This window comes from Nannospalax galili, unplaced genomic scaffold (genome assembly GCF_000622305.1).
Source record: "Nannospalax galili isolate Female #2095 unplaced genomic scaffold, S.galili_v1.0 scaffold251, whole genome shotgun sequence".
Classification (NCBI taxonomy): domain Eukaryota; kingdom Metazoa; phylum Chordata; class Mammalia; order Rodentia; family Spalacidae; genus Nannospalax; species Nannospalax galili.
Window position 1 is genome coordinate 1,698,837 of NW_008329576.1, and position 27,174 is coordinate 1,726,010.

The 27,174-nt window shown below is 46.5% G+C and overlaps 1 protein-coding gene across 1 annotated transcript in view; it reads left to right on the forward strand.

Moving 5' to 3' along the window:
• The window catches only part of Nckap1l (NCK associated protein 1 like), a 52,431-nt gene that overhangs the window by 19,986 nt on the left and 5,271 nt on the right, over positions 1 to 27,174 (forward strand). Inside the window, exons 10-30 of the mRNA XM_008839224.3 lie at positions 2,008 to 2,064; positions 2,336 to 2,432; positions 3,477 to 3,586; positions 3,745 to 3,877; positions 4,239 to 4,320; positions 4,490 to 4,548; positions 4,766 to 4,911; positions 6,059 to 6,191; positions 6,469 to 6,588; positions 9,055 to 9,200; positions 9,503 to 9,634; positions 12,390 to 12,608; positions 13,918 to 14,048; positions 17,693 to 17,790; positions 17,908 to 18,001; positions 18,156 to 18,238; positions 18,474 to 18,554; positions 22,393 to 22,486; positions 23,316 to 23,432; positions 23,910 to 24,019; positions 25,692 to 25,781. Coding sequence (XP_008837446.1) covers positions 2,008 to 2,064; positions 2,336 to 2,432; positions 3,477 to 3,586; positions 3,745 to 3,877; positions 4,239 to 4,320; positions 4,490 to 4,548; positions 4,766 to 4,911; positions 6,059 to 6,191; positions 6,469 to 6,588; positions 9,055 to 9,200; positions 9,503 to 9,634; positions 12,390 to 12,608; positions 13,918 to 14,048; positions 17,693 to 17,790; positions 17,908 to 18,001; positions 18,156 to 18,238; positions 18,474 to 18,554; positions 22,393 to 22,486; positions 23,316 to 23,432; positions 23,910 to 24,019; positions 25,692 to 25,781 — 2,332 coding nt within the window. The remainder of the gene's footprint in view (positions 1 to 2,007; positions 2,065 to 2,335; positions 2,433 to 3,476; positions 3,587 to 3,744; positions 3,878 to 4,238; positions 4,321 to 4,489; positions 4,549 to 4,765; positions 4,912 to 6,058; positions 6,192 to 6,468; positions 6,589 to 9,054; positions 9,201 to 9,502; positions 9,635 to 12,389; positions 12,609 to 13,917; positions 14,049 to 17,692; positions 17,791 to 17,907; positions 18,002 to 18,155; positions 18,239 to 18,473; positions 18,555 to 22,392; positions 22,487 to 23,315; positions 23,433 to 23,909; positions 24,020 to 25,691; positions 25,782 to 27,174) is intronic.

Here is a 27,174-nt window from a genome sequence, read left to right on the forward strand (position 1 = left end):
TTCAGTTCCAAATGTCTTTGAATACATGAATTTCATACATGCATATAAGGTGTTTTGATAAATCCATGCCCACTCCCTCCCCTCCAACTCCTCCCGTATCTCCCCATCACTTTTTCCTGACAACTTCATGTACTCTTTCTTCTTCTTCTTTTTTTTAATGGGGCTTTTTGCTACTCTAACATTACCCTCTCTGAAGAGGTAACCCTAAAATCTTTTAATGATTAGATACAAGCTCCCAAATGCTTTTGACATGTTTGGCCTTTGGAATGGAATATGTTGTTAAGCGGCCCAAGGACATTGTGACTTTTAGCCAAGAAACTGTCTACTTTTCTTTGGGGTCTTTTTACCCTAACTGCCTAGCCAATTCCTACCTCTTATTCTTATCATGCCATCCTCTGAAGGGGTTACCCAAATTGCCAGTAGGGAATAGGGACGCAGACCGCTCTGGCTTCTTCCATGCTGAACAGGGACGCAGGGTGAGGCAACTGGGGTACCCCGTCAGTGGGTCTATCTAAAAGACTCCCAAATTGCTTTAACTCTTATCACCACTGGGAGGCAGGATCCGGGAGCTTTCAGGCAGTCCCCTGCGTTCTCAGTCCCTATGCCAGAGGGAGGGCAGAACCAGCACTCTCTGGTGGTCTATTGAGATCACAGCTGCTACACTGATGAAGGCCAGAACCCACCCTCTCAAGCTGTCTCATGTCTTTGATTTTTATGCTAAGTTCTGTGAAGGAGTGGCTTGGAGAAGGGAAATGAGCGGTTATAAAATCCTCTGAATGTGGCAGCAGCTGACAGAGGATGAAAGATGGCATGAAACTCAGAGGCCAGTCTACTTACTGCTGGGATTCTGAGCGCAGGTTGCTACTGGAAAAGAGATGGTCAAACACTGCAGACAAACCGCAGCAGTCAAAAGGTTATTTAATTTGGTGATTCAAAAGTTCACATTGACCTCAGAGAGAGCAGTTTGTTAAGTGTCAAGGACCTTGTGGGATTCAAGGGTCAATGAGAGGTGAGGAAGGGAAAGGAGGAGCTGGTGGTGTGGGAGAATGGGCGAAGTTCAGTCCGTCAGGGTCAAGTAAGGGTTTTCAGAATATGAGAGGCTTTGAACTTGTTTGTTCAGAGAGGTGAACAAGCCAGCAGAGAGGGAGAGATGAAAGTAACAGATAACTGGTGAGTTAAGTTCTAAGGGAAAGTGGGTGGGGATGGGCCTGTGGTACAGCCTGAGTAACACTTGTACTTGGGAGCAGGAGTGGTGTGGAATTTGTGGGCCCCCTTTCCTCATCCCACCCAAATCTGGAAGAGTGGTTGACTGGGAGGTGTGAAGGCAGGAGCACAGTGTGAGAAGAGGTTCAGCCCATCCTTGCTGCTAAAATGACTGACCTTGGCAAGTCCTTTCCTTCCCATCCTATCCAGTTTCTTCTCTTCCCCTCCCCTCTTCTCCTCTCCTCTCCTCTTTTCTTTTCCCCTTTCTTTTCTTCCTCCCCTCCATCCTTCTGCTTCTTAATTTTTTTGGCTGTTTTTTAAGACAAGAGACTCTGTATATATGCCTAACTGGTCTTAAACTTGCGAATCTCCTGCCTTTGCCTCCTGAGTGCTGAGATGACAGGCAGGCATCATCAGAACGTGGTTGGGGTGCACGTTGTTAATCCCAGCATTCTGGAGGCAGAGGCAGACAGATCTCTTGAGTTTGAGGCCAGCCTGGTCTACATAGCGAGTTCAAGGCCAGCCAGGGATACATAGTGAGTCCCTGTTTCAAAAACAAATAAACAAATGAACAAATGAAAGAACACATGAATAAACAGACAAGATCAAACAACCTCGTGCTGCTCCTACATGAATTATCTTCACAAAATGAAGCATGGATGATCTCTAAGCTCAGAGTCTTGTTTGCATAGACCAGGGTGAGAAGTGTGCTTGAAAGAGCCTGCTTGTGAGGGCTGGCTATGCTTCCTGTAGCCTGTAGACTGGTGGTATGGCCAACCCTGCTGTGCTCCTGTCAATCCTCAGGTATGGCAAGCGAGTGGCGGACATCAAAGAAAGCAAGGAACATGTCATTGCAAACAGGTAAGGGTGGGGTGTGGGCTCCGAGGGGGCTGGAATAGGAACCCCCAGACTTGTTTTCACTGCAGCCACACTGAGTTCTTGTACAGATTTGCGTCCTCAGCCCAAGAACCTGTTGTTACCCTATCTAAGCTTGTATTTTCTCTCAAGTCGAAGTGTAGCATGGAGCCTTCCTCCTGCCTGACACCCCTTCCTAAATGCAGCTCTTTTCTGCACTACTTCTAGGGGATGTATAAGGGAGGGAAGGACAGTATTCTCCACTTTCCTCTTTCAGTGGCCAGTTTCACTGTCAACGACGGCAGTTTCTGAGGACAGCTGTGAAGGAGCTGGAGACCGTGTTGAATGATGAGCCAGGGCTGCTGGGTCCTAAGGCAAGAGAACTGTTGGGAGGGCGTGATGACCAATGTCTCTGTGGGGAGTGACTTGTCATTCATGAGATGCTGCATTTCTGGGCTGGCTGATGAGCCCCAGGGATCCAAATGTCTCCTGAGCACTGGGATTATAAGTGCAGGCCACCGTACATGGCTTTTTCATGTGTGTTTTGGGAGATGAACTCTGATCCTCATGCTTCTGTGGTAGGCACTTTACCAACTGTGCCAGCTCTCCAGCCCTATTTTCAAGTCTCTTGTGATCAGTTTGTATGTGTCTCTGCTGATTCCATGACTCTGAGAATTTCCGAATGTTTTACATGTCTTTCTTTGACATTATCAAAGCACATTATTTAATAGCTATTTGTGTAGTTGGCCTATCATTTATTTGAGTAAACTAATTGATGACAGAGCTTGCTTTCTGTTTTAAGCCACATAAATATCCATTAAGTATTTCTTTTTTTTCTTCAAATATTTTATTAATTTTATTTTATGTGTATGAGTGTATTGCCTGCATGTATGTGTCATGCAGTGCCACTGAGGTCAGAAGACAGCTTTGGATTCCCCTGGAACTGGAGTTAAGGACAGTTCGTACTACCATGTGGGTGCTGGGAATCGAACCCGGGTCCTCTGCGAGAGCATTCAGTGCTCTTAACCCGTGAGCCATCTCTCCAGCCCCCCCATTAAGTATTTCTAAAATTTAATTTTGTAAGGAAGGAAGGAAGGAAGGAGGGGTATTACCTGTGAGCCAGGGCCAACACATGCATGTCAGATTCTGGGTCATGTGGTGGAACCTTTCTGCAGGCTTGATATGCTTGTCATCAGATGCTGTTGGTGTGGCTGCACAATTACATCCGCATAAGGATTAGTCGCAATAGTTTTCTCTGGGCTTTAAAGCCTTTTTTTTTTTTTTTTTTTTTTTTCTGTCCTGGGGATTGAACCCAGAGCCTTGTGCATACCAGGCAAGCACTGTACCACTGAGTTACAGCCCCACACTAAAGTCCATGTTTTAAGTGGAACATTCTAACGGTCTCGGTCCTCTCTTAGGCTCTTTTTGCTTTCATGGCCCTGTCTTTCATTCGTGATGAGGTCACCTGGCTGGTTCGCCATACAGAAAATGTTACCAAGACAAAGACACCCGAGGATTACATTGACTCGTTAGTACTCAGTTAAGAACCTTGTCCTTAGACAGGGATAAGGGAACAGGGAGGCATCAAATGACCCTGGGAGGCTCAGTTCCTGCTCTGTATGGCTGTGTGTCCCTACTCATGGTTCTGGCCCACACCTGTCTCTGTTCTTGTTTTCTTCATCACAGGAGCATTGCAGAACTGCTTTTCCTCCTGGAAGAGGTCAGGGCTCTTGTCCAAAGACACGTCAAAGTGATTCAGCAATACCACCTTCAGTACCTGGCCCGATTCGATGCCCTTGTGCTCAGTGATATCATTCAGGTTTGTTCCACTGACGACACTTTGGAGATTTCCAGGGATATTCCCTGGTCATTTTTCTTTTCTGAGCTACAGTGGCTCAATCTCTGCAGTTTGGGTGCTGGAAAGCCTGATTTCCCCTTCTATATTTGTTTTAAAAAGATGAATAATCTACATTTTTTTTCTCTAAGTGAAACTATGTAACGAGGGGAGAGAAAATAAAGAGAAACTGGATGTTACGTGGCAGGGGCCCTAGGAAGCTCTGCCTGTCCCTGGCTTGGCTTTTTCTGTTTTCCGAAGCCAGCATTTCCTCTTCCTTAAAACCTGAGTCTCACCTTCCGCTGTGGAACCCACATGAACTGACCACCTTCCCTGCCTCTTGCAGAACTTGTCTGTGTGTCCAGAGGAGGAGTCCATCATCATGTCCTCGTTTGTCAGCACCCTGTCCTCTCTGACTCTCAAGCAAGGTAGCTGGAGCAAGAGAAGGGGGCAGGGCTCCTGTGAGGGTCAACAGATTTGTCTAGAAGTACTGGTCTGTGAGGCAGAGCACGGGACAAGATGGCTCTGAGGAGGCCTAGCATTCCTTGCGGCCACCTGCTAGGTGCTGTGTAATAATTGCTTCTGTTTTTCTTACAGTTGATAATGAAGAAAAATTTGACTTCTTTGGATTGAGGCTGGATTGGTTCCGCCTACAGGTAAGGGTCTGGTCCTGTTGGCGGTCCCCATCCTCAGGTTCTTCCTCCTTCACAAGTGTCTTTAATTTCTCCCATCTTTAATTCCTAAGCTCTTCGGTGCGGAACAAGTAACCCTTGAGAGCTGCTGACTAGCCAGAACACACCTAGACCAAACTATCGTCCCGGGCTGCGGCTCCATCTCATTTAGTATTCTTTTCTCTTCCCAACAACTCCATAGGCCTACACCAGTGTGGCGAAGGCACCCCTGCACCTTCATGAGAACCCCGACTTAGCCAAGGTGATGAACCTCATCGTCTTTCACTCCCGGATGCTGGACTCAGTAGATAAAGTGCTGGTGGAGACTTCTGACCTGTCAACTTTCTGGTGAGTCCAGGTTCTGGCTTCTGTTTTGGAGACGGGGTCTCTCTGTAGCCCCACCTGTCTAGAACTCATTATGTAGACCAGGCTGGCCTTGATCTCTCAGAGCCCTGTCTGCCTCTGCCTCTGAGTGCTGAGATTAAAGGAGTGTGCCACCATGCCTGGCTGATTCTGCCTTCTTTATCAGTCCATTTGAACTGAACTTGGGTCCTCTGGAAGAGCAGCAAGTGGTCTTAACCTCTGAGCCATCTCTCCAGTCCTGACATTGTGATTTAAAAGAAACACGAAACCAGTTGTGGTGGCACCCATCTGTAATGTAAGCACTTGGAAGGTAGAAACAGGAGGATCAGGAGTTCAAGGTAATACTTGGGTTCAAGGCCAGCCTGGGCTATAGGCGACCCCGCCTCAACAAACAAACAAATAAATATGAGTACTTGAGAGGTTGAGGCAGAGGAATGCTGTGAGTTTGAGGCTAGCCTAGTCTATATAGTGAATTCTAGGGTAGTGTGGGCTGCAGAGTGAGACATTATGTCAAAGCAGTAAAATAAAAATGAAACAAGGAACGTGAAAGTCATGAGAATTTAATGGTGGGAAAGTGAAAATCATCGGAGAATGAACATGTAGTTTGTCTTCTACAGATGATCCTCAGCATTAATTAGGTGACCACTATGGTATATAACTCTACTCTTTGAAAGATCAAAGAAACAAATCAAAACATGACATGCCACTCCTGCAGTCAGTATAAATGGGGAGATATAATATCCATATGTTAAAGACACAAACCTGTGAAGGAAAAATCAGTCTCAAGGAATTAATCTAAGACGGTAGTCTGAGTGTCCTTTTATTAGGAGGGGATGTGAATTTTGGACTTCTAAATTAGGGGTGGCAGTGGCCCAGATCAGGTGATGGTTGTGAGGGAGGAATTGCAAATTCTGTGCAAAGGGGAAGATGGTTCTTACTGAGTTGCCCTGGAGTCCGGTGTGAGAGTCGGAAAGGTTAAGTTTCTTTGGTTCCCTTCTGCTTCCAGGGTAGGGAAATTAGGAGGGTGTGCTGACTGTAAAACAATTACCTTTTGTAAGAGTGAACATTATCTCCATGTCAGAAGGTCTGGTTTCAAAACCCGGCTTTTCAGTGTCCTTGCTCTTCTCCACAGTTTTCATCTCCGCACCTTTGAGAAGATGTTTGCTATGACCCTGGAAGAACCTACCATGTTACGCTACGCCATTGCGTTCCCCCTGATTTGCGCTCACTTTGCCCACTGCACTCATGAGATGTGTCCTGAGGAGGTGGGTATACTGACTGCCCATCCTGGCATTTCTCTAGTTCCATGTCATTTTTCTCCTGAACACAGTTCCAGGGGTTGGTTTTGGTCCCAGAAAGAGAGCATGTGTGTAAGTATGAGGTGTGAGTCCTGAGACATTTCAGTTTGGTATAGGATGTGCTCTCTCTTCCTGGCCTCAGTTTCTCCTTCTGTTGGAGAGGATAGTCAGGCAAGGGGGTGATAGCAGTGTCGGGAGGAGGAATGCCGTCATATGATGTTTCTTCCCTGGTCCTCTCCCACAGTACCCCCACCTGAAGAACCATGGCCTTCACCACTGTAATTCCTTCCTGGAGGAGCTGGCCAAGCAGACCAGCAACTGCGTGCTGGAGATCTGTGCTGAGCAGCGGAACCTCAGCGAGCAGGTGGCCCCCGCCCCATCCCGTCCCCTTTCTCGCTCTCTGCCTTCATCTCTGGCCACCCTTTTTTCTCTCACAGGCTAAATTCCTCTCAAGTAAGGAAAGGGCTTTTGGAAGTTCTCTCTCAGTGTAGACACTTCACTCGTTGGTCTCTTAGGACTAGAATCAGGTGTATCCAACTTTTTCACATGGTGACACGACCTCGCCATCTTCCAAGCTCATTCATGCTTGAGAACTCCACAGCCAGCTTAAAACGCGCGCGTGCGCGCGCGCACACACACACACACACACACACACACACACACACACACACACACACACACATCTCAGTGATTTAAGTAAGTTTACGATTTTGTGCTGGGCTGTATTCATAGTTACCCATGGCTGCATGTAGCCTGTGAGCATGGGTTGCACACGCCCAGTGGATGGAAGCACCTGAAAGCACTCTTACTTGAGTGAGCTGCTGTACTGCAGCAAAATCTGGGCCCCAGTTGAAGAGTTTAGGGAGGTGAATTAACTTTCTTCTCGGCCTGGTACACACATGCTTAGGACGCAGCCCCAGATCACCTGTCCTGACCCATCCTTCTGTTCACTGTGTCCCAGTCCGCAGCTGAACGGGTGTTTTCAAGCACTTCGGTGTGGATCCTCACAGCTGCTTTTGTACCTTCTGGTTTCTTCTCTGCTTCCTGATTGACTCACAGCACCTGGTCATGATTAGCTCAACCTAAATTTCAGAAAATTGAAAATGACAAACTAGTTTTGCTATTGCTCTGGAGCCTTAGAATTCCCAGACTACCCACCCTTCCTGTCTTTGAGTCAGACTTTGTAGCAGCTGGTAGGTGAGGACAGTGTGTGTGTGTGTGTGTGTGTGTGTGTGTGTGTGTGTGTGGTGTACATATGCAGTGTGTATAAATGTGGGTGTATAGATACACAGTTGTATTATTACTAAATCTTTTCATTTTCTTAAGTATAAAGTAAGGATAAAAATACTTCCCTCACAGAAGTGTAATAAGGATTAAGTTAAATAGAATACATTAAATATTTAGTATACAGCACTTAATAAATGTGAGCTCTTGGGGCTGGAGAGATGGCTCTGTGGTTAAGAGCACTGGCTGCTCTTGAATAGGACCTGGATTCAATTCCCAGCACCCACATGGCGACAGTTCCTGGGGAAGTCGATGTCCTCTTCTGACCTCCATAGGCACTGCATGAACACAGGTGCACTTACGTACATGTAGGCAATACACTCATACACATAAAATAAAAATAAAATAAAAATGTGAGCTCTTATATTATCTGGAGCTTACGGATACCAACTCATTAGACCCACAGTTTAGGGTGGGGACCAAGAATGAAGGCACCTGATCCCTGCTTTGGGGACTGTCTGAGTTTAAGAGAAAAGTACAAATACATGTTTGAAAGAATGCAACTGATTAATGTACAGAAGATATGCAAATGAGCTCACTGCTGCTGTATTCATTCAATATAAGTATGTCCGACAAGCAGGTAGAGGATTACTCAGTGCTGTGTGAGGACCAAGCCCTGGTGTGAATAACTGTTTGCACATAGAAATGCTTCAACTGAACGAGTGCTCCCTGCAGCGATAACATTCTGAGTAACAGTTACGCCATTACTAATGGAATAGATGATTTTAATGCAACTGTTTGGATTTAAGAAGAGAAGGTGTGACAAAGTAACAAAGCTAGTTTTCTTGTGGTTTTTTTTTTTGAGACAGGGTCTCACTGTGTATCCTTTGGTTGACCTGGAATATACTATATAGACAGAGGTCCACCTGCTTCTACCTTCCAAGTTCTTGTGTGACACTTACCTCGATTTAAAAGTAATTCTAAGGTGATTCCCTAAGGCAATGCATGACTGTTCAGCAATGTCTTGTGTTTTCTGTTTGGATAACTGGAGCAGAGAAGAGATGAAGGACTCATGTGCGAGCTAGCTAGCAAGAAATATATTTTTTTGAAAGAAGAAACAGGGAGAGAATATTGGATACATGTGAACTTTGAGATTTTGGAGGGCAAATATCTATATAAGACAGCATCTGAAAAACTGCAGCCAGTGAGAGGTTTGTTCTATCTAGCAAAAATGCACTGTTTTCCCATGCCAGAAGACCCTACAAAGCGTGGCGAGTGCAGTTCTCAGATTTTGCTGTTTCCTCAGGTTTTCCTATTAGGAAAGGCCTCAGGATGGGCGGGTGGGTTGGGGGAGGGGAGCAATGCTCTGCTCCCTGAAATACATCACCACTTTAGGACTTTGAGGCTGTACATGAGCTGTACATGAGGAGATACTTATGAAAGGGGTGAGCACATTCGAAAAAGCCCTCATTAGAGAAAGAGAAGTGAGGGTGAGGGAAGAGAGCAGGAGTGAGAGTGAGCGAGAGAGAAGCTGATGATAACAGAGTCCTTCTGATAGCTGTCAGCAATGACCCTGTGTCTCCCCTTCTCTGTGCCTCTCTCAAAGCTTCTGCCCAAGCACTGTGCCACCACCATCAGCAAGGCCAAGAACAAGAAGACCATGAAGCAGAGGCAGGCTCCTAGGAAAGGGGAGCCTGAGAGGGACAAACCAGGAGCTGAGAGTCACCGGAAGAACCGCAGCATTGTCACCAAGTAAGGACCTGGGCCCCCGAAGGGCCAAGTGGGTGCTGCGTCAAGGAAGGGAGAAAAGGAAAGAGGGAAGGTGCTCAGGAACCACAAAGAGTGGTGGGGTAGGAATGAGAGTATGGGAAAGCACACAGGTGTGATCTCCTACTTTGTTTCTGCAGTACATCAGTGTGTACTGGTCCAGGCTGAGTAGCCCCCAGGGGATTTAGGGGTCTGAAGAACTCAGCCTTGACCCTTCCTTCCTTCCAGACACCAACAGACAGCACCAGACCTATAATCAAGGCTCATTTTTTTTTTTTTTTTTCCAGCATGGACAAACTACATCTAAACTTGACCGAACTGGCACTGGCAATGAATCATGTATCTAGTTTCTCTGTGTTCGAACACACCATCTTCCCGTCAGAGTATCTTAGCAGTCACCTGGAAGCCAGACTCAACAGGTAGCATTCTTCTGGTCATGTTGCATACCGTAGCAGCCTTCGGCATGGGTTCCATCAGATCCATCATGGTGGTCATGCCACCGATGGAGATTCTGATGCACAGGTCCCAAACACCTCTGTGAAAGAACAGAAAGAGCTCCTCCTCCGGGTGATTTGGTGAGCAGCTAGTCCAGCCCCTTGTTTGGTAGAATGAGCAGACTAAGGCCAGTGCTCAGGAGGTGGAGGCAGGAGGATCAGGTTAAGGTCATTCTTGGTTACAGAGTGACATGTCTTTGGGGCCAGTCTAGGCTATGTGAGACCCTGCCTCAAAAAAGAATGGGGGGTGGTGGTGGGAAAGAACAGAGCCTTTGAGACTGCAGAGCCCTGCCCACATCCTGACCATTAGCTACAACAATGGAGCAGATTATCTAACTTGTTTGAGTCAGTTTCCTTCCTTATAAAGTGGGGATAATGATATTTACCTTATGGATCATGGTGAATAACCTGCAATTGAAGATAGTTGGCAAATACAGATTACTGTGATTGTGAAGTTCCTGATATAGTAAGCCTTAGTTAAATGAATTCTCCTCCTGTACTTTGCCCCTCATTTCATTGTTCCCTAAAGGAGGAGGGATGTCCCTTCTGTTGGCATTGGGCGCTGTGGGCCTTTAGGGGGTGGGGAAGAGTTATTATGAATAATCCTTTATTTTATGTTTTGTTTTGGAGTATGTGGCAATTCATTTAACAGTTATTCATTGAGCACCTATTGTGTGTCAGGAGGGTTCTAGAGGCTGTTGATAAAGCTGTGTACAAAGCATAGCAATCCCTGCCCCATGAAGCAGCAGGGAAGACAGACTAACAACTTAGGAGAGTAGCATTCAAGGAAGATTAGTGATAAATGCTAAACAGTGATAAAGCAGGGACCGGATACAGTAGGAAGAATTCGTGGGCGGGGGGCGGGAGTTGCTGCAGTTTTAGATAGGGTGTTCACTTTGAGAAAGTGACATTTGAGTAATGTCACCAAGGAAATAAGAAGCCAGATATGGTATGCGACTGTCCATGAACAAGCATTGTAGGCAGAAGATACAGCATTTGCAAGGTTGAAGTGGGGATGTGCTGCTGTGTTGGAGCAGTGTTTGCAAAGTGAGCTTGGGCAAGCATGGGCTGCATAGCAGAGAGCTGGCAGGCCACCAGGCTTCTACAGCACTGTAAGGACTGGGCTGTGTCTGAGATGGGGAGCCTGGTTTGCAGCAGAGCTGAAGTAAGGAATGCCCACAGTTCACTCCGGCTGATTAACACAAGAACAGAAGCAGGAAGAGGTTGAGTCTGTGTTGTGACTGCAGGAGATGTGGATTTATTTTTTCAATTAGCGTTTTGCTCGGGTGAAGTAGAATTAGCTTGTTTTCGTTCCATACACATTAGCTCTATGGGGGGAAGCGCTTCAGTTGAGCATACATCAAGGACACGACAGAGTGGTAATTGCCCATGTGCACACCTTCAGCAGCTGCTGGTGCTTTCCAGGCCCTGGAGGGCTTAGGGTGTGATCAGCTAGTTTCCGGGAATCTCTGATTACTGCTACACGGGATTGTGATTCCCAAAGCTCCAGGGTTTTCCTAGAGGCTTGGCCTTTATTTATTTTTTTTGAGGCAGGGGGTCCCTAGGTAGTATGTGCCCCAGGATGGCCTCTAACTCACAGTCCTCTTGCCTCTGAGTGCTCGTGTTACAGTTGTGTGCCACCATAATTGGCTAAAAACTCTTAATACTGGGGCTGGAGAGATGGCTCAGCAGTTAAGATCATTGACTACTCTTACAGAGGACCCAGTTCAGTTCCCAACACCTACACAGCTAATGCTCCAGTTCCATGATGCCCTCTTCTGGCCTCCATGGGCATTTCATGCACTTGTGTACTTACATGCAGGCAAAACATTTATGTACATAAAATAAAATAAATAAACTCCTCTAATATTGATTAGTCCTGCCCTCTGCCTGTGCCTTCTACATTACTTCCCCTCAAGTGGTCCAAGGGTTCCAAAATTCCCTTTCATTTGGGGAGCAACATTTCCTGGCTCCCTTCTACCATAAATATTTTGCCGTAAACACCAAACAAACAGAACTTCAGACATCTGTGGCTTAGGAAGACTCTGAGGAACTCATTTACATCAAGGGTCCGATGACCGACACACCCTGAAGTAAGATGTTCTTTTCCTTATTAGTTACAGGAAAAGAGCTGGAAGTCAAAGGCTGGATGTAATGAGAACTCTCAGCTCCTAGGGAAGGACTGTGGTAGGAATGGGCAGCTGTAGGCAGTGGACGTTTGTTCTGTCTTCTCTAAGGTTGGCTATGGTTGCTTGCTGGCCTCTGTGCTCTAACCGGTACCAGTATCCAGGGTCCACAGGGTACTACACTGTGTTTCCAAGGATTTCTAAACACGGGTTTCCATTCCTGACACAAGTTGGGACTAATTCTGCCCTTGGAGTCAGATGGCATTTGGGAGCTCAGGTCTTTATCAGCTGACCTAATTTCTCCAGAGAAAGAAATGGTTAGGGATCAAATGTCATTGGGCCTCAGTCGCAGCTCTGCTACCTGCCAGAGGTGTGATCTTCAACGAGTGATTTACTATCTCTGTCTCAGTTTTATCATCCGCAAAATGGGGATAATGATGCCTGCCTTTCTGGGTTGCTCCAGGGTTTAAATGAGACTTGTAGCACAGGAAACACAGCACTCAGTGATCCGCATTGTGTTTACCATTATGATTGTAATTACTTTCATCACCTAGAGCCATCGTGTGGCTGGCTGGCTACAATGCCACAACCCAGGAGATCCTTAGGCCTTCTGAGCTACTGGCAGGAGTCAAAGCATACATCACTTTTATTCAGTCACTGGCGCAGTTTCTGGGTGCAGATGCTTCCAGAGTCGTCCGCAACGCCCTCCTGCAGCAGACACAGCCACTGGACTCCTGTGGCGAACAGACTGTCACTACTCTCTACACAAACTGGTCAGTGTGCCTTCCTTCCCACCATCTCACCTCTGGTAGCACTTTTTTCTTTACCCAGTAGGACCTCAGGACCCAGGTATTTAGCCTTTGGGGTCACACTGAACCCCAAAAGGAGGCTTGTTTGTGCTCAAGGATCAGAGCAATGAGCAGGGCAAATCCAGGCCCCCTTCTGTCCACCAGACCTTCCTCGTAGCCTGTACAACATCCACTGTGTCGACCCTGCAGCTGTTTGACTTTATCCATCACAATATCCAGGCCCTAACGTTCCTTTTTTGGATTCTTACTATTTTTGTTGCAAGGGCTCTTCATACTGCCTCCTCCTGCCATCCTTATTTCTCTTTTAGCCTAGCCCTCCCTCTGAGGACCATGCTGTCTCCTGAACACTCCATTCTCAGGCATGACTACTCCAAGAGGCAGAGTCCTACCTCCCCAAGCCACTGGGTGGTGCTCTAAATCTACTATCAGCTTGGCAGAACACTGGGAAGAAGTCCCTGAGTCGGGGAACTGCTTCCAAATGCAAATGCCCCAGGGCTCAGGCCGGTGAGGTGGATGGTTGTTACCAGTTTGAACTTTGAGTGGTTACAGCAGGATTGCCCCTCTAAAGAGGACAGCCACCTCTTGTATCCGCTGAATGCTGCCCTACTAAAAATATTTTAAAATATTTTTTATCTCAGTTTTAAAAATGTTGACAACGAGTTGTAGCTAAATGAAAAAATATGTTTGGGAGCTGAGTTTGATTCGCTGGTAGTTAGCCCATGATGTCTGTTAAATAGAGAGCTGGTGCTGGATGACCGCTGGGGTGACCGCTGAGTCCTCTGCAGACACAAGCCAGCCCCTGTGACTTGGCTAGAGGTCAGGCAGAGAGAGTGATGGTGCTCATGGGGCTCCTGTCTGCCAGAGGTTTGACGACTTCCGATCCTGGTCCTCGGTCCAGCCTTCTTACTGGAGAGGGTGGCTAAGTGTATTTCAGAGGAATGTAGTCAGTACTTTTTAATGCCAGGTAGAGCCTGTCTTACCTGACAGAGGGTACGGACAAGGGCAATACAACTGTTGGAAGAACAGGACTGAAGAGGGGCGTGCTTGACGTTGTATTTGAGGTATAGTGGAAAACCTGCAGATTAGAGGCCAAGTGGAATCACATTCCTCTTTCTGACCCAACAGCTTTAGTGAGTTGATTAGATGCTGTATTGTTTTCTTTCAGTCTTTCCTCCCCATTCCAGACTCTGGCTCTTTTTTCCTGACTCCAGTGGTGGTGGTGTGGAAGGCACTGAACACTAACCTGTGCCTCCTTGTCCCCTTTCTCCCATAGGTACCTAGAAAGTCTCCTCAGACAGGCAAGCGGTGGAGCCATCGTCCTCTCCCCAGCCATGCAGGCTTTCATCAGCCTTCCCCGAGAGGGCGAGCAGAACTTCAGTGCTGAGGAGTTCTCTGACATCTCTGGTGAGCTCAGGGCCTAGGTCTTCTTGCTGAACATTTCCCTACAACAGTACCTTGGTCTAAATTCTCCTGATTTCCCAGAAGCCCATTTGGCACTCTCCTGGTGCCTCTGCTGGACATTGCTAGACTTTTGGAACACATAAAATAGATTCTAAGCGGGCTGGAGAGATGGCTCAGTGGTTAAGAACACTGGTTGTTCTTGCAGAAGACCTGTGTTTGAATCTCAGCACCCACATGGCAGCTAACAACTGTAATTCCAGTCCAGGGGATCTGACAGCTTCCTCTGACCTCTGTGGGCATTGCACAACATGGGTGCACTTACCTACATGCAGGCAATACACGCATACACATTAAAAAAAAAAAAAAGATTCTCAGCAAGGTCCAGGATTGAAGAGTGGGCTGAGGGTGGATGGCAGAAAGGGGTGTAGGAGCTGGGAAGGACCAGTTAAGTCACCGGAGGGATTGATTTTTATTCTCCTCTTCTACACACAAGGCAGGAGCAGCATACACAGTGACTGGTTCAAAGTGCAAGGCAGGAGTTCTTATCCTGGGAATGATTAAGTGGTGAGCTGATGTCCTGGCACTGTCCTCAGGGATAATGTTCAGCTCCTCGGCCGGTGTTGATGAGATGAGAAATGAGTGTTTACACATGGAACTCAGCCCTCAACCAGCTCTTCTTGCTATCCCCATTTTTCAGATGAAGTCACTGAGACACCAGGAGGTTACAGATGCTAAGGTCATACATCTGTAAATGGCTGGGTGTGGTGGCACGTGTCTTTAGTCCCAGTACTTGGAAGGCAGAGGCAGGCAGATCCCTGTGAGATTGAGGTCAACCTGGTCTACATGGAGAGTTCCAGGCCAGCTGGGACTACAGGGAGACCCTGTCTGAAACAAAAACAAAAACAAACCCAAAACAACAACAACAAACCAAAACACATCCAACACATCCAACACATCTGTAATTAGAGGAACTGGGGTGGGGTTTCAGGTCAAGACAGTGTGGAACTGCTCCCCAGTCAGTGTAGAGCAGCATTTGTGTGTGTGTGTGTGTGTGTGTGTGTGTGTGTGTGTGTACAGGCAAGGGAGGTGTAGTGAGTACAAGAGCTATTCCTTTTTTTAAAAAAAAAACTTACTGAATTTTTGTGTATTTCATACATATAAAATCATCTTTATACTCCCTTCCCCCTTCCCCTTTGGCACCTCCCATAGCCCCCAACTGCAGTTCATACATTCTGTCATTGAGCCATTCCCTTTTTAAAGGAGGCTTGAAACCATATAATTCCTAGTTCCTTCTTTTTAAAATTTTTTTTTTATTATTTTTATTTTATGTGAATGAGTGTATTGTCTGCATGTATGTGAGTGCACCTGTGTCATGCAATGCCACGGAGGTCAGAAGCGGGCTTCGGATTCCCCTGGAACTGGAGTTAAGGACAATTCATAGCTGTCATGTGGGTGTGGGAGTCGAACCCGGGTCCTCTGCAAGAGCAGTCAGTGCTCTTAACTGCTGAGCCATCTCTCTAGCCCCCCCTAGTTCCTTCTTAGCAGTTATTTACCAACTGGGGATTCAGGCAGGACCCTCTCACCTCCATGTAAATGATGGGTTGTGGATGGAACTTGGAGCAGACAGAGGTGTCCAGTGACCCAGGCCTCTCCAGTTGCCTTTTCTGGGGATGCCAAGGAAGCCAGAGTGCACAGCTCTGCTTTCTAGGTTTGCCTCTTTACCATGCCCTGAGCTCTGTCACTTTGCAGACTGTGCTTTGCCCACTGGAGGTTTCAGATGCCCCCTTCTCAGCAGCTCTACCACAAGCTGTAGGCAGCCTTGAAAACCTGCTTTAGGTCTTGCTGACAACTGACAAGCAGCGGGAGGCAGTGCACATTACCCCTTCCGCCACCCCCACCCCAATTTCCCTGGGTTGCCATGGTGATGGGGCAATGTTATTGCAAAAATAGATAGATATAAAGAAAAGGATGCCCTAGGGTTACTAACTGGGGTAGAGATGACTGGAGTAAGGGGTTTTTTGCAGATCTAACCAGTAGACCAGAAGGCCTTGTTGCCTCTCCATTAGCACCAGAGAAGGCAATTTTGACCATCTTCCCCTCAGGCAGCTGAGTTAGCTGAGTTAGCTAAGGTGGCAACTCAGAAGATCCTTTTACAATTCTCAGCTCAGTCCTATGATTGTAAATAGGAGAGTCTTCAAATGTCTACTATCTCCCTTGGACCAGGCTCTGCATCAGTTGCTACGAGCAGGCCTACTTCCTCTGTATTTGATGGAGGTGGATGACTACCGACGGGCTCCTGCCGGGAGCCCCAGCTTCCTTTTCTTTCTGAACTCTGATTAATGATGTTGAACTTGACTTTCTTCTGCTCTCTCTTGTTACCTCTGGTCTTTTATGGTTTCCCCTTTTAGAATGGCGCATAAGCCAAAGATCACAGCTAGAGCTTCTTCCTGTCTGAGCTTGCCACCTGGGTTTCCAACCTGGGATCCTCCAGGCAAGCCCGGGGACTCACAAAGGGCAAGAGCAAGCTGAGCAGGAAGGGATAAGGCATCGGAGAAGACTGGATTAGGAACAATAAAAGAATTTAAAGCAAAAAAGAACCAAGACTCTGGAGAATGTGTTTTGATTATGAAAAAAGAAAAGGCAGCTCAAGGGGAAACTGGGCCAGTGAGGCATTAAATAAAGGAAGAAGAGTGAGACTGAGAAAGCCAGAGCCTGGATAAGGAGGAGCTACCTCTGTGCGGACAAAGTAAAGCAGGAAGGCATTGCACTGGGTTTCTGGACTTGCACTCGATTATCTGACCTTAGCCGAGCACCTGACTCCTTCCCCATAAGGCCGCGTTGGAGTGCCTCTGCCTCACACTTCAGTGGGCTGCTAGTAACCACCACAGGAAGAATCCCTTGCTTGTCTGCATCTTTAGTTTCCTAAGGTGTTTATATGATTACAGTTTCTTACTTTCACATCAACTCTGAGAAATTCATGGAAGATTCTGATGTTTTTCATGTTACAGAGGAGCAGAGGCTCAGAGAGGTTCAGTGACTTGATGCTTTTATTACACATATATATTATATATGTATATGCATTATATATATATATATATATATTTTTATATATATATATATATGTATGTGTGTATGAAATTCTCAAAAAACTAACTTAATAAAAAAATGGTTCGGAGGGTTCCTGTGTTTTTTTTTTTTTTTTACAAATATATTTTATATATATATTTGTTTTATATATATATATATATATATTTTTTTTTTTTTTGACCTGGAACTCACTATGTAGACCAGGCTGGCCTTGAGCTCACAGAGATCCACTTGCCTCTGCCTCAGTCTTAAATGTTGGGATTAAAGGTGTGTGCCACCATGCCCAGCTGGAGATGTTTATATCTAATAAAGCAAATTCAGCTAGTACAGCAAGAGCAAAACCCAGAAACAACGTAAAGGGATTGGGAAGTAGAGGCTCACAGGAGAAGTAAATAGTTGTCATTTGTGGTAAGTCAGGGTGTGAGAAGAGAGGAAGGTGTTCCACATTTCTGCTTCTCAACTTCCCACGTTCTTTCCCTGCTGGACAACATTTTAAATATTCAAAGACGGGTGTTCCAGTGTCTCTGAGTCCCACCAGGACCTTTGAAACTCTGTTCTAGAGATGCGAGCCTTGGCTGAACTCCTAGGTCCCTATGGCATGAAGTTCCTGAGTGAAAACCTCATGTGGCATGTGACTTCTCAGATTGTAGAGCTGAAGGTACTGTGGAAGTGGCCTGGGAAAAGGCGCTGCCCGGGGGCAAGGGCGGGAACTGGTAGACCAACATTCCCTTCTTTCCCTTCTTTCCCTTCTTTCCCTTCTTCGGATGGGCTGCAGAAGCTGGTGGTGGAAAACATGGATGTACTGGTTCAGATAAGATCTAATTTTAGTAAGCCGGACTTGATGGCCTCTCTGCTGCCACAGCTGACAGGTAAACACCCTCCCCTATAGCCAAAAGGAACTATGGGGAAAGCATTATGAATGACAGGGGACTCAGGGGACCTGAGGGTTAGGCTGGGCCTGAAGAAGCAAGATCATTCCCATTCTCCCAAGTTCTCTTCTCTAACAACCCTCTTTCTCTTCAGGGGCTGAAAATGTGCTGAAACGCATGACCATCATTGGGGTGATTCTCAGTTTTAGGGCCATGGCCCAAGAGGGACTTCAGGAGGTGAGTCAAGGAGGACCCTGGGCCCCTCTGTGGGTAGGGTTTTCATGAATCATCGTGGAAAGGGGAGCATGGCGGAGAGGCGGCTGACCTGGGCACAGGTCCTGCAGTTGGATGAGCTTTGGAGACCTGCAGGCAGAGGGGACTGGGAGCTATAAAGTGGCTAGCTTCCTAGTCAAGGCCCCCTTTCTGTCTGCTTCCATCTAGTTTTGAACTCACTCATCTTCTCTTTCTCCAGGTTTTCTCTTCCCACTGCCCCTTTCTTATGGGTCCCATTGAGTGCCTGAAGGAGTTTGTCACTCCAGACACAGACATGAAGGTAGGGGTACAAAGGCAGCCATGGCTAGAAGACTTGAGAGGACAAGGGGATGTTGTTAGGATCTTGTGAGGAGAGAGCTCTGGGGAGCCCTGTGGGGAAGAGAGCTAGGACTTAATGGGAAGCGGGTCAGTCAGATCTTCTTGGAGAGGGCAGGGGCAGAGCTGGGGAGCTGTGTTGGGTACAAATGAAAGGACAGAACAGAGGAGCTTGGGGAAACATTCCTGGAGGGAGAGGGGTGAGATCTAGGGTAGTATCTGTAGGTTTTCACTTGAAATGAGCAATATGCAAATTAGATGCCAAGCTCTATGCAAACAGGTCCCGTCTTTAGTCAGGAGCTGGGTACTTTTGGTAAGATTTGTTCCTTCCTTTCCCACCCACCCTGCCTACCTCAGAGTTTCTTTTTTTTCCCCCTGGCCTTTTCTCCCTCTCAGTTCTTAAACTTTCTGGTCCCCTGTCACCTGCCTCAGGAGCCCATGAGTATGGGAAAGTGGGAGAGGGAGAGAGGAAAAGAGAGAGGGGGAAGAAGGGCTTCTGCAGGCAATGGGGGTTAGGTCTCCACAACCCTGACCTTGGAGTTAGCTTGTCGTGTGAATCCTCTAGTGCAAATAAATGTGTTGTGTAGGAAAGATAGCTAAAGCCTGGGGACAGGTCCTTCCAATGTGATGGGCAGGCTACTTCTCTTATGATTGAGTGCTTTCAGGGAGAGAGGTCTGATCTGAGGGTGAGCAGGAAGAATTAAAGTAGGGTGTTAAAAAGAACTTCCTTACTTAGGAATCAAAATAATTATGAAGTGTCATCCTTTTTCTGCCTGAAATCACCTGAGTGTTATGTGATTGTAGGGGGCATTGAGGGGCAATGCTTGACTGGGTTGGACGGTCCTCTTAGGCAGTTTTGATTTGATACTGAGTCTGGGTTTCTGACAGTTGCTGATGTCGAGGCTGAGTGCTCCAGCCTGCCAGGAAATTGTTGAGCTGACATTGCCTGGATACTTCTGTTCTTTAGGGTCAGCTTGCCTGAGAAAATAAGCAGGTGTTGGGGGGCCATCCAAAAGAGAGTCTGTTATTACCTTAGAGGCACAAGGAAGATTAGGAGAAGAGAAAATGAGGCTCCTTCAATTATCTCTTTCTTCCTCCAGCACCACAGGTCATGGTCCAGGTCCCTGATCTAATTGAGCATGTGGCCACAGATAGGGGTCATCTGGATCTGGGGGAGTTAAATGAAGGACAGAGAAGAAGGTGGTTTCTGTATTGGTACTCTGGGCAAAGGTGTATGTTATAGTGTCTGTTGGGTCTTTGCATAAAGATGTGCCCCTTAGCTGTATAGTATTAAAGAAAATTCTTGTTCTTTCAGAACATTTTGATGATTTAAAAAATATTTATTTTTATTTTATGTGTATGAATGTATTGCCTGCATATATATGAGTGCACCCGTGTTGTGCAATGCCACGGAGGTCAGAAGAGGGCTTCGGATTCCCCTGGAACTGGAGTTAAGGACGGTTTGTAGCTGCCATGTGGGTGCTGGGACTCGAACCCAGGTCCTCTGCAAGGGCACTGACTGCTCTTAACTGCTGAGCTATCTCTCCAGCCCCACATTTTGAAGATTTTTATGTGTATTAGTTTTGGTCTGCATGTATGTGTGTGTACCATGTGTGTGCCTGGTGCCCATGGAGACCAGGATCCCCTGGAACTGGAGTTTAAGACTGTTATGATCTTCCATGTGGATGTTGGGACCCCAAATCATGTCCTCTGCAAGAGTAGTAAGTGCTCTTAACTGCTGAACCATATCTCTAGCACCAAAAGGTGTAGCCCAGGCTGGCCTCAAACTTGTGATCCTTCTGCCTCTGTCTCTTCAGCTTTTCCTACTGGCATGTACCACCACAACTGGCTCTCAGAATATTTTAAAGTTTTATCTCTCCCTAAACCTCAAAAGGGGTCTAAGTACTTGGAATGTGAGTCAGGATTTGAGTTAGATCCTGGGAACTCAAGTCTAAGCACAATGATCCAGGCATCAATTAGTCAACCTTTATTGAATGTCTTCTATATGTTCACCCCTGTGTGAAAGACTAGAAAGATAAGAAACATGCAAAGTTCTGGTTTACAATAAAATAAAAGGGGGAAACACAATTCCCTGTTAGTCACTAGGCTACTTCTTTAACACATGTGGTCTAATTTCATCTTTACAACAATTCTGCAGAGGTAAAGTTTGTTATCCCAGCTCTACAGATGAGAAGACCAAGGCTCAAAGAGTTTAGACACCTTTTAGCCACAGTGACACAGTGGCTAAGTGGTGTTGCTAAGATTTGGGCTCAGATATGGCTCACTCCCAAACTGCCTTCACTATGCCACAGGATGTTTAAAGCTTCAAATCTATTTGGGGAGAAGCTACATATCTTCCTGTCTGAAAAGACAGGTAATTCTAAGTGCCGTGTATGGTCAGTGCTGGGTCAGTGGGACCAGGAAGGGAGGAGAGATGGGTTTGGATTGAACCAGGTAGGCCTTCACAAAGAGGGTGAGACTTGAGTTGAGCTTGAGGCATGCAGGTTACTTATATGTAAATAGAGGAGAAGGAATAATGTTGGGGAAGGAAGGAGCTGGGCCACAGTATGAAAGAAAGTGGTAGCTCTCTCTTTCTCCCCCCCCTTCTCTGTATGTTTGTGTATGTGTGTGTGTGTGTGCATGTACATGCGTGTGCATATGTACTTGTGGAGGCCAGAGGTCTACCAGGTGTCTACCTTGATCTTTCTCCACCTTATTATTATTTTTTAAATATTTTATTATTTTTATTTTATGTGTACAAGTGTATTGCCTGCATGTATGTGAGTGCACCCGTGTCATGCAGTGCTGCGGAGGTCAGAAGAGGGCTTCGGATTCCCCTGGAACTGGAGTTAAGGATGGTTTGTAGCCACCGTGTGGGTGCTGGGAATCAAACCCGGATCCTCTGTAAGAGCAGTGAGTGCTCTTAACCGCTGAGCCATCTCTCCAGCCCCTCCCTCTCCACCTTATTTTTTGAGACAGAATCTTTCATTGAACCTGGCGCTCATTGATTTGGTTAGGCTGAATGGCCAATGAGTGCGGGTGATCTCTTGTCTTCCTCTTTTCCTTATCCTCCCGACTGAGTGCAGGAGTTGCAAATGCACACCATCATGCATAGCCTTTTTTTTTTTTTTCTGATTTTTTGAAAATGAATTTCCCTGTAGACCCAGCTGGCCTGGAACTCAATTGCTATGTAGACCAAGCTGGCCTCCATCTCACAGATATCCACCTGTGCCTCTGCCTCCTGAGTGTGTGGTTAGAGGCTTGTGCCATCACACCTGGCCCCATGCACAGCATTTTTGTGTGGGCACTGGGGATCCGAACTCAGATCCTCATGCTTATAAGCAGGCACTTTACTGACTGAGTCATCTCCCCAGTCCCTTAAAGTATTTTGTTCCCTTGGTGCAGGCTAAGGAAAGCTATGAAAGGAATGTTTAGAAAACCCCATACTACACTGAAAGTTAAAAAGCCGTGACTCATGGGCCTGGAGAGATGGCTCAGTGGTTAAGAGCACTGGCTGCTCTTCCAGAGGACCTGGGTTCTGTTTCCAGCACCCATCTGGTGGCTAACAACTGTCCTTAACTCCAACACCCTTTTCTGGCCTTTGTAGGCATTGCACATGTGGTGCACTTACATACGTGCAGGCAAAACACTCATATACATAAAATACACATAAAATAAAAATAAATAAAATCTTGCCAAAAAAAAAAAAAGCTGTGACCCAGGAATCCTGGCCACTTGTAGTTTCTGCCAATCACTTCTCCTACCCCAGGATTCCTCTTCAGAGCTGTTTTCTTCTCTATCAGGTCACCCTGAGTGTCTTTGAGCTGGCATCTGCTGCAGGGGTGAGCTGTGACATCGACCCAGCCCTGGTGGCTGCCATTGCCAATCTGAAAGCTGGTAAGATGGGGGAATGGGGCAAGGAAGGGCTTGCACCCCACTTTTGGGTGGAGGATGTTAATATTAAAGATGCTTTTATTTGGAGTTGTGAATTCAGAGGATATAAGCTGGGAGGTAACACAAGGTATAGCCCAGAAACTACTCACAGAGGTAACTTAAGTTTTCCTCAGGGTACAAACAGTTGATCAGCCAACCAGAAGGCAGTTCTGAGTGAGAGTCTGTTAGTAAGTGCTCAGAGGAGTTTACATTCTGGTTGGGGAAATAAGATAATACATATGCATCAATGAGGGAACAAACAGCCCCAAACAGCAGACGACTTCACAGTTGTGCATATATGGTATTCAAGTTGCCCGAAGTGACCTTGTGCTCTTTCCACTCCTTCCCCAGGCCCACTCTTACATGTTCCATTACACATTTCTCTGACTAGCACGTTCATTGTCATACATACCCAGAAGAGGATAGACCCCAGGGTATTAAGCTCTTTGGACTTACCAGATTCACCCATTTTCTTCTCTTGGTTGGTGAGAATCTTCTCCTCCCCACCTCGTCATTCTTCAGGCAGCTGACAGGTGTCCTAGGATACATGTCAGCAGAGCCCTAGCTAATAGTTTTGCCCTGCCACTAGGGGTGGGTGGTTGGTTTTGGGACTTGGTCTCACCTGTGAGTGGATGCTAGTCCTGCTTCCCTCAGTAATACTAACTTGCTAACTTGTTTACTATACATGAAAAAGCGTGTCACAGATACTTCCTCGTGTGACCATGATTCTGTGACGTGGTACCCTTCTAGGAGATAATGCCCGTGTTCCTCATGTCTTTTTCTCTCTCCACAGACAGCTCATCCCCTGAAGAAGAGTACAAGGTGGCCTGCCTGCTCTTGATTTTTCTTGCTGTCTCCCTCCCACTCCTTGCTACTGACCCTTCTTCCTTCTACAGTATTGAGAAAGATGGTAAGTGAGAGGCACCTCTGAGGGACCATTGCTATTCAGGTGTCTCCTGAGGAGGGAGGTAAAGTAAAGATATTTACTTGGAACATAGACTTTTTTTTTTTTGTCTTTTTGAGACAAGGTCTCCCTGTAGCTCCAGCTGGCCTGGTGCTGGCTATGTAGACCAGGCTGGCCTTGATCTCACAGAGATCTGCCTGCCTTTACCTGGTATGCAGCACCACACCCGGCTTAACATGGACTTTTTTTTTTTAAAGGTGTAAATTTCTGTTTCAAAAAGCACTTGAGAATGATATAGTCATAAAATTCTGTTCCAATAAAATGTTGTAGGAGCATACTTCTTCTAGTCTCCAAATGTCACCCAGTTCTTTTGGTGTCAGTTGGGGTGGTTCAGCCTGAAAAACATGAAAAATTATCAGCCGGGGCCAGCCTGAGCGGATCACTGTTGTTCTCTTGGCTCTCTCCCCTCTCGTGTTAACCTAGGTTACAATAACAACATCCACTGCTTGACCAAAGCCATCATCCAAGTTTCTGCTGCCCTCTTCACGCTGTACAACAAGAACATTGAAACCCACCTCAAGGAATTTCTGGTGGTGAGTGAGTCCAGACCATAATGAACGGATGGGTTTGACTTTAGCCCCTGGACAGGTGCTATTAAATGGGTTTTTGAATATAACCTCTCACCTCATTCATTCAGGAAAACTGAGCAGTTACTCTGTAAAAAGTAGGAGCTGTTCTAACTTCCCTGACAGCTGGCGTTTCAGCCCCTGTCCAAAAACTTGGGAAGATCATTGCACAATAAGAAAATCTGAGTTTTGCTACTGTGAAGTTCTACGACCTCTGGAGAGACAAACTTTTGGGACCTCAGTTTTCTTCTCTTATAAACTAAGGAGATTAAACCGAATCTGTGATTCATCATGTTGGCGCATATCAGAATATCCTAGGGAGCTTGTTAAAATAGATTCCTGATCTCTACCCCAGACCTACTGAATTAAAATGTTCAGGGTTGGGCCTCGGTGTTTCTAATTTGGTCTCCAGGAGATCAGACGTACATGAAAGTTGTAGAGACACTGTGTTTCATAATCTGTAATGGCCTTTCCAACTCTACACTGACAGTCACTCACTAGTTTTCAGGCTTCATTTTCAATCAGAATCACTTGGAGCATTAGCTTTTCTAGCAACTCTCCAGACAGGCTTGTTCTTGGGATCTGGGCCTGGAGTTTACAACCAGGCAGCTGATTGTATATAGGTTAGGTCTGTTTTGTTGTTTTTAGCCAAGATTTGACTCACTCTAAGTATCACCATTGTTCTTAGTTTTGCCTTTGGAAAAAACATAGAATAAGCAATCTCCTTCCATAGTTGAAAGAGGCCCTAGAGTTTTCCATTCTAAACCCTCCACGGAGGATTCCTGTCCATACTCTCGGACTCACGGTTCATTACCTTCTGCCTGCCTGAGCATTCTCAGTAGTGGCAACCTTCTTCAAGGCAAGGTCTTGAGTTAAAAACTAAGGGCTTGTTTTTCTCTTTCCCGAAGGAAAGAGATCACATTATTCTTTCAGGAATTATACTCTCGTCCTGAGATGTACATACCAAGGACTCTAAGTTGTTTAAGGGCCTCTGTTTAAACTGGGACAACCAACCAGACAGAATGGGCTCCAAGCATCTTAAACATAAAGAGGGTTCATACCTGATTTCTGAGAGTGGGGATTCTAACCCCCCCCTTCCCCCTTATCCTATTTGTTTGCTAAGTGCAATCTGGGCTGTGACTCATATTTCCACCTCCCTTGTTGATCTGTTGGGGGCCTGACAATGAATGGAGATGACAGCCACTTGGGAGGTGATGGAGGAAAATACTCAGAGCACTGTGTCTGAATCAGAGGTCCAGCCCTGGCTTTGGGGTGGGGAGTCAGCTGTAAACAGCCTGGTGACAGGTATCTCCAGGCTGCTGAGGAAAATATTCATCTCCAGGTGCACAGGATTACCAGCCTTTGTTCTAGGTACTTCCCTGCCCTTTGTGACCTCTCTCAGGGCATCTTCGAAATCTTTCTGTCTGCACTGGCAGGCCAGTAGGATCTGGGCTGGTTTGTAGGCAATGTGTGTCAGTCTCTCAATCCGAGGGGACTTGACACTTTACCACCAAGTCTTCAGGAACAGCACAGCACTTCTTAACGCTTCTCCTTGATCTTTTCTTAACTTTTGTAGTCCGAGGCTGTCCTATTCTGACCACCATAAAAATCTGCTTCTTAACAAATGCTTCCTTTGCAGGTGGCCTCTGTCAGCCTTTTGCAGCTGGGCCAGGAGACTGACAAGCTTAAAACCAGAAATCGTGAATCCATTTCTCTGCTTATGCGCTTGGTATGTATCTTGTTTAAGTTGATCTGGGGATGGAGAGGAAGGGCCAGCAGGAGACCATTTTTCAGGGTCTTTGAATCTCTGCCATGTCATCAAAAGTATTAACTAAGAACTTCAGTCTGTCTGATCCCCTGGATCTGTCCTTATATTTTGGTGAACATTCTAGGCATGTCTGGTGATCTTAGAGCAGAACGTTCAAAGTCTTCTCTTCAGGATGGGACCTTCCTGGCCCAAGCTCATGGGTCCCTTGTCTTGTAGTAATCCTGAATCTGTCCTGGTGGAGGGCAGAGAAGCCCCCTTTGGGGGACTTTCTGTTCAGCATGCTTTTGGTTTTCTGTGACAGTTTTCTACCATTGTATGTCTTGTCTAAGGTACTATGAAGAGAGCACTGGATAGCCCAGAGGGTAACTAAAGGAGTTTGGGTTTGGTACTCATAGGAAGGAAGTGATTTTGGCTGTAACAAAGGGAGCCTGATGGGCCATGAATCAGGTGGTCCCTGCTATCCCCCCTCTCCTTGTTTCTCAAGCTGTGTGCCTGCCTCTACTCTGGGAGAAAGTTCTGGGAACTCTGACTCAGTTGAAATTTTTGTTTGTTTCTTTTTGGTCTTTTTTGAGACAGGGTCTCCGTGTAGCCCCAGCTGTCCTGAAACTCACTATGTTGACCAGGCTGGCATTGAACTCACAGAGATCTGCCTGCTTCTGCCTCCTGAGTGCTGGGATTAAAGGTGTGCCCCAGCACTCCTGCCTCAGTTGGCTTCAAAAAATGTTTTCCTTTTGATTCTACTTCCCTCTTCAGCATGCTTATTCACTTTCTCATCTCAAAGTCTGATTCTCCAGGTTGGGCAGGTGGAGCTCCTCCCTTGACCTTCCTCTGGTCTAGAGGGAGAGAACATGCCTCACCTCAAGGCTCACAAGGCTCACATTAAAGATGCCTGGGGTATTAGAGCTCTCCAGCTTATCTGTGTAACCCCTTCCCCAAGCCCATCTTCCTGAGGCCGACTGTGAATGCATTCTAAGGATGTGTGGCTACAATTGAGATGTACAGGTAGGGAAGTTCATGTGTGTATACAAAACTTATCAAACTTGGCTGAAGAGATGACTTAGATGTTAACAGTGTTTGCTGCTTTCCCAGAATGCCTGAGTTCAGTTCTCAGTGCCCACATCAGGCAGCTCCAGGGACTCTGATGCTCTCTTATGGTGTCCTTGGGCATCTGCACACATAAATAAAAATAACATGCCTTAAAAAAAAGCCTCAGCCGGGCATGGTGGTGCATGCCTTTAATCCCAGCACTGGAAGGCAGAGGCAGGAGGATCTCTGTGAGTTCAAGGCCAGCCTGGTCTACATAGTGACTTCCAGGACAGCTGGAGCTACAGGGAGACCCTGTCTCAAAAAGACA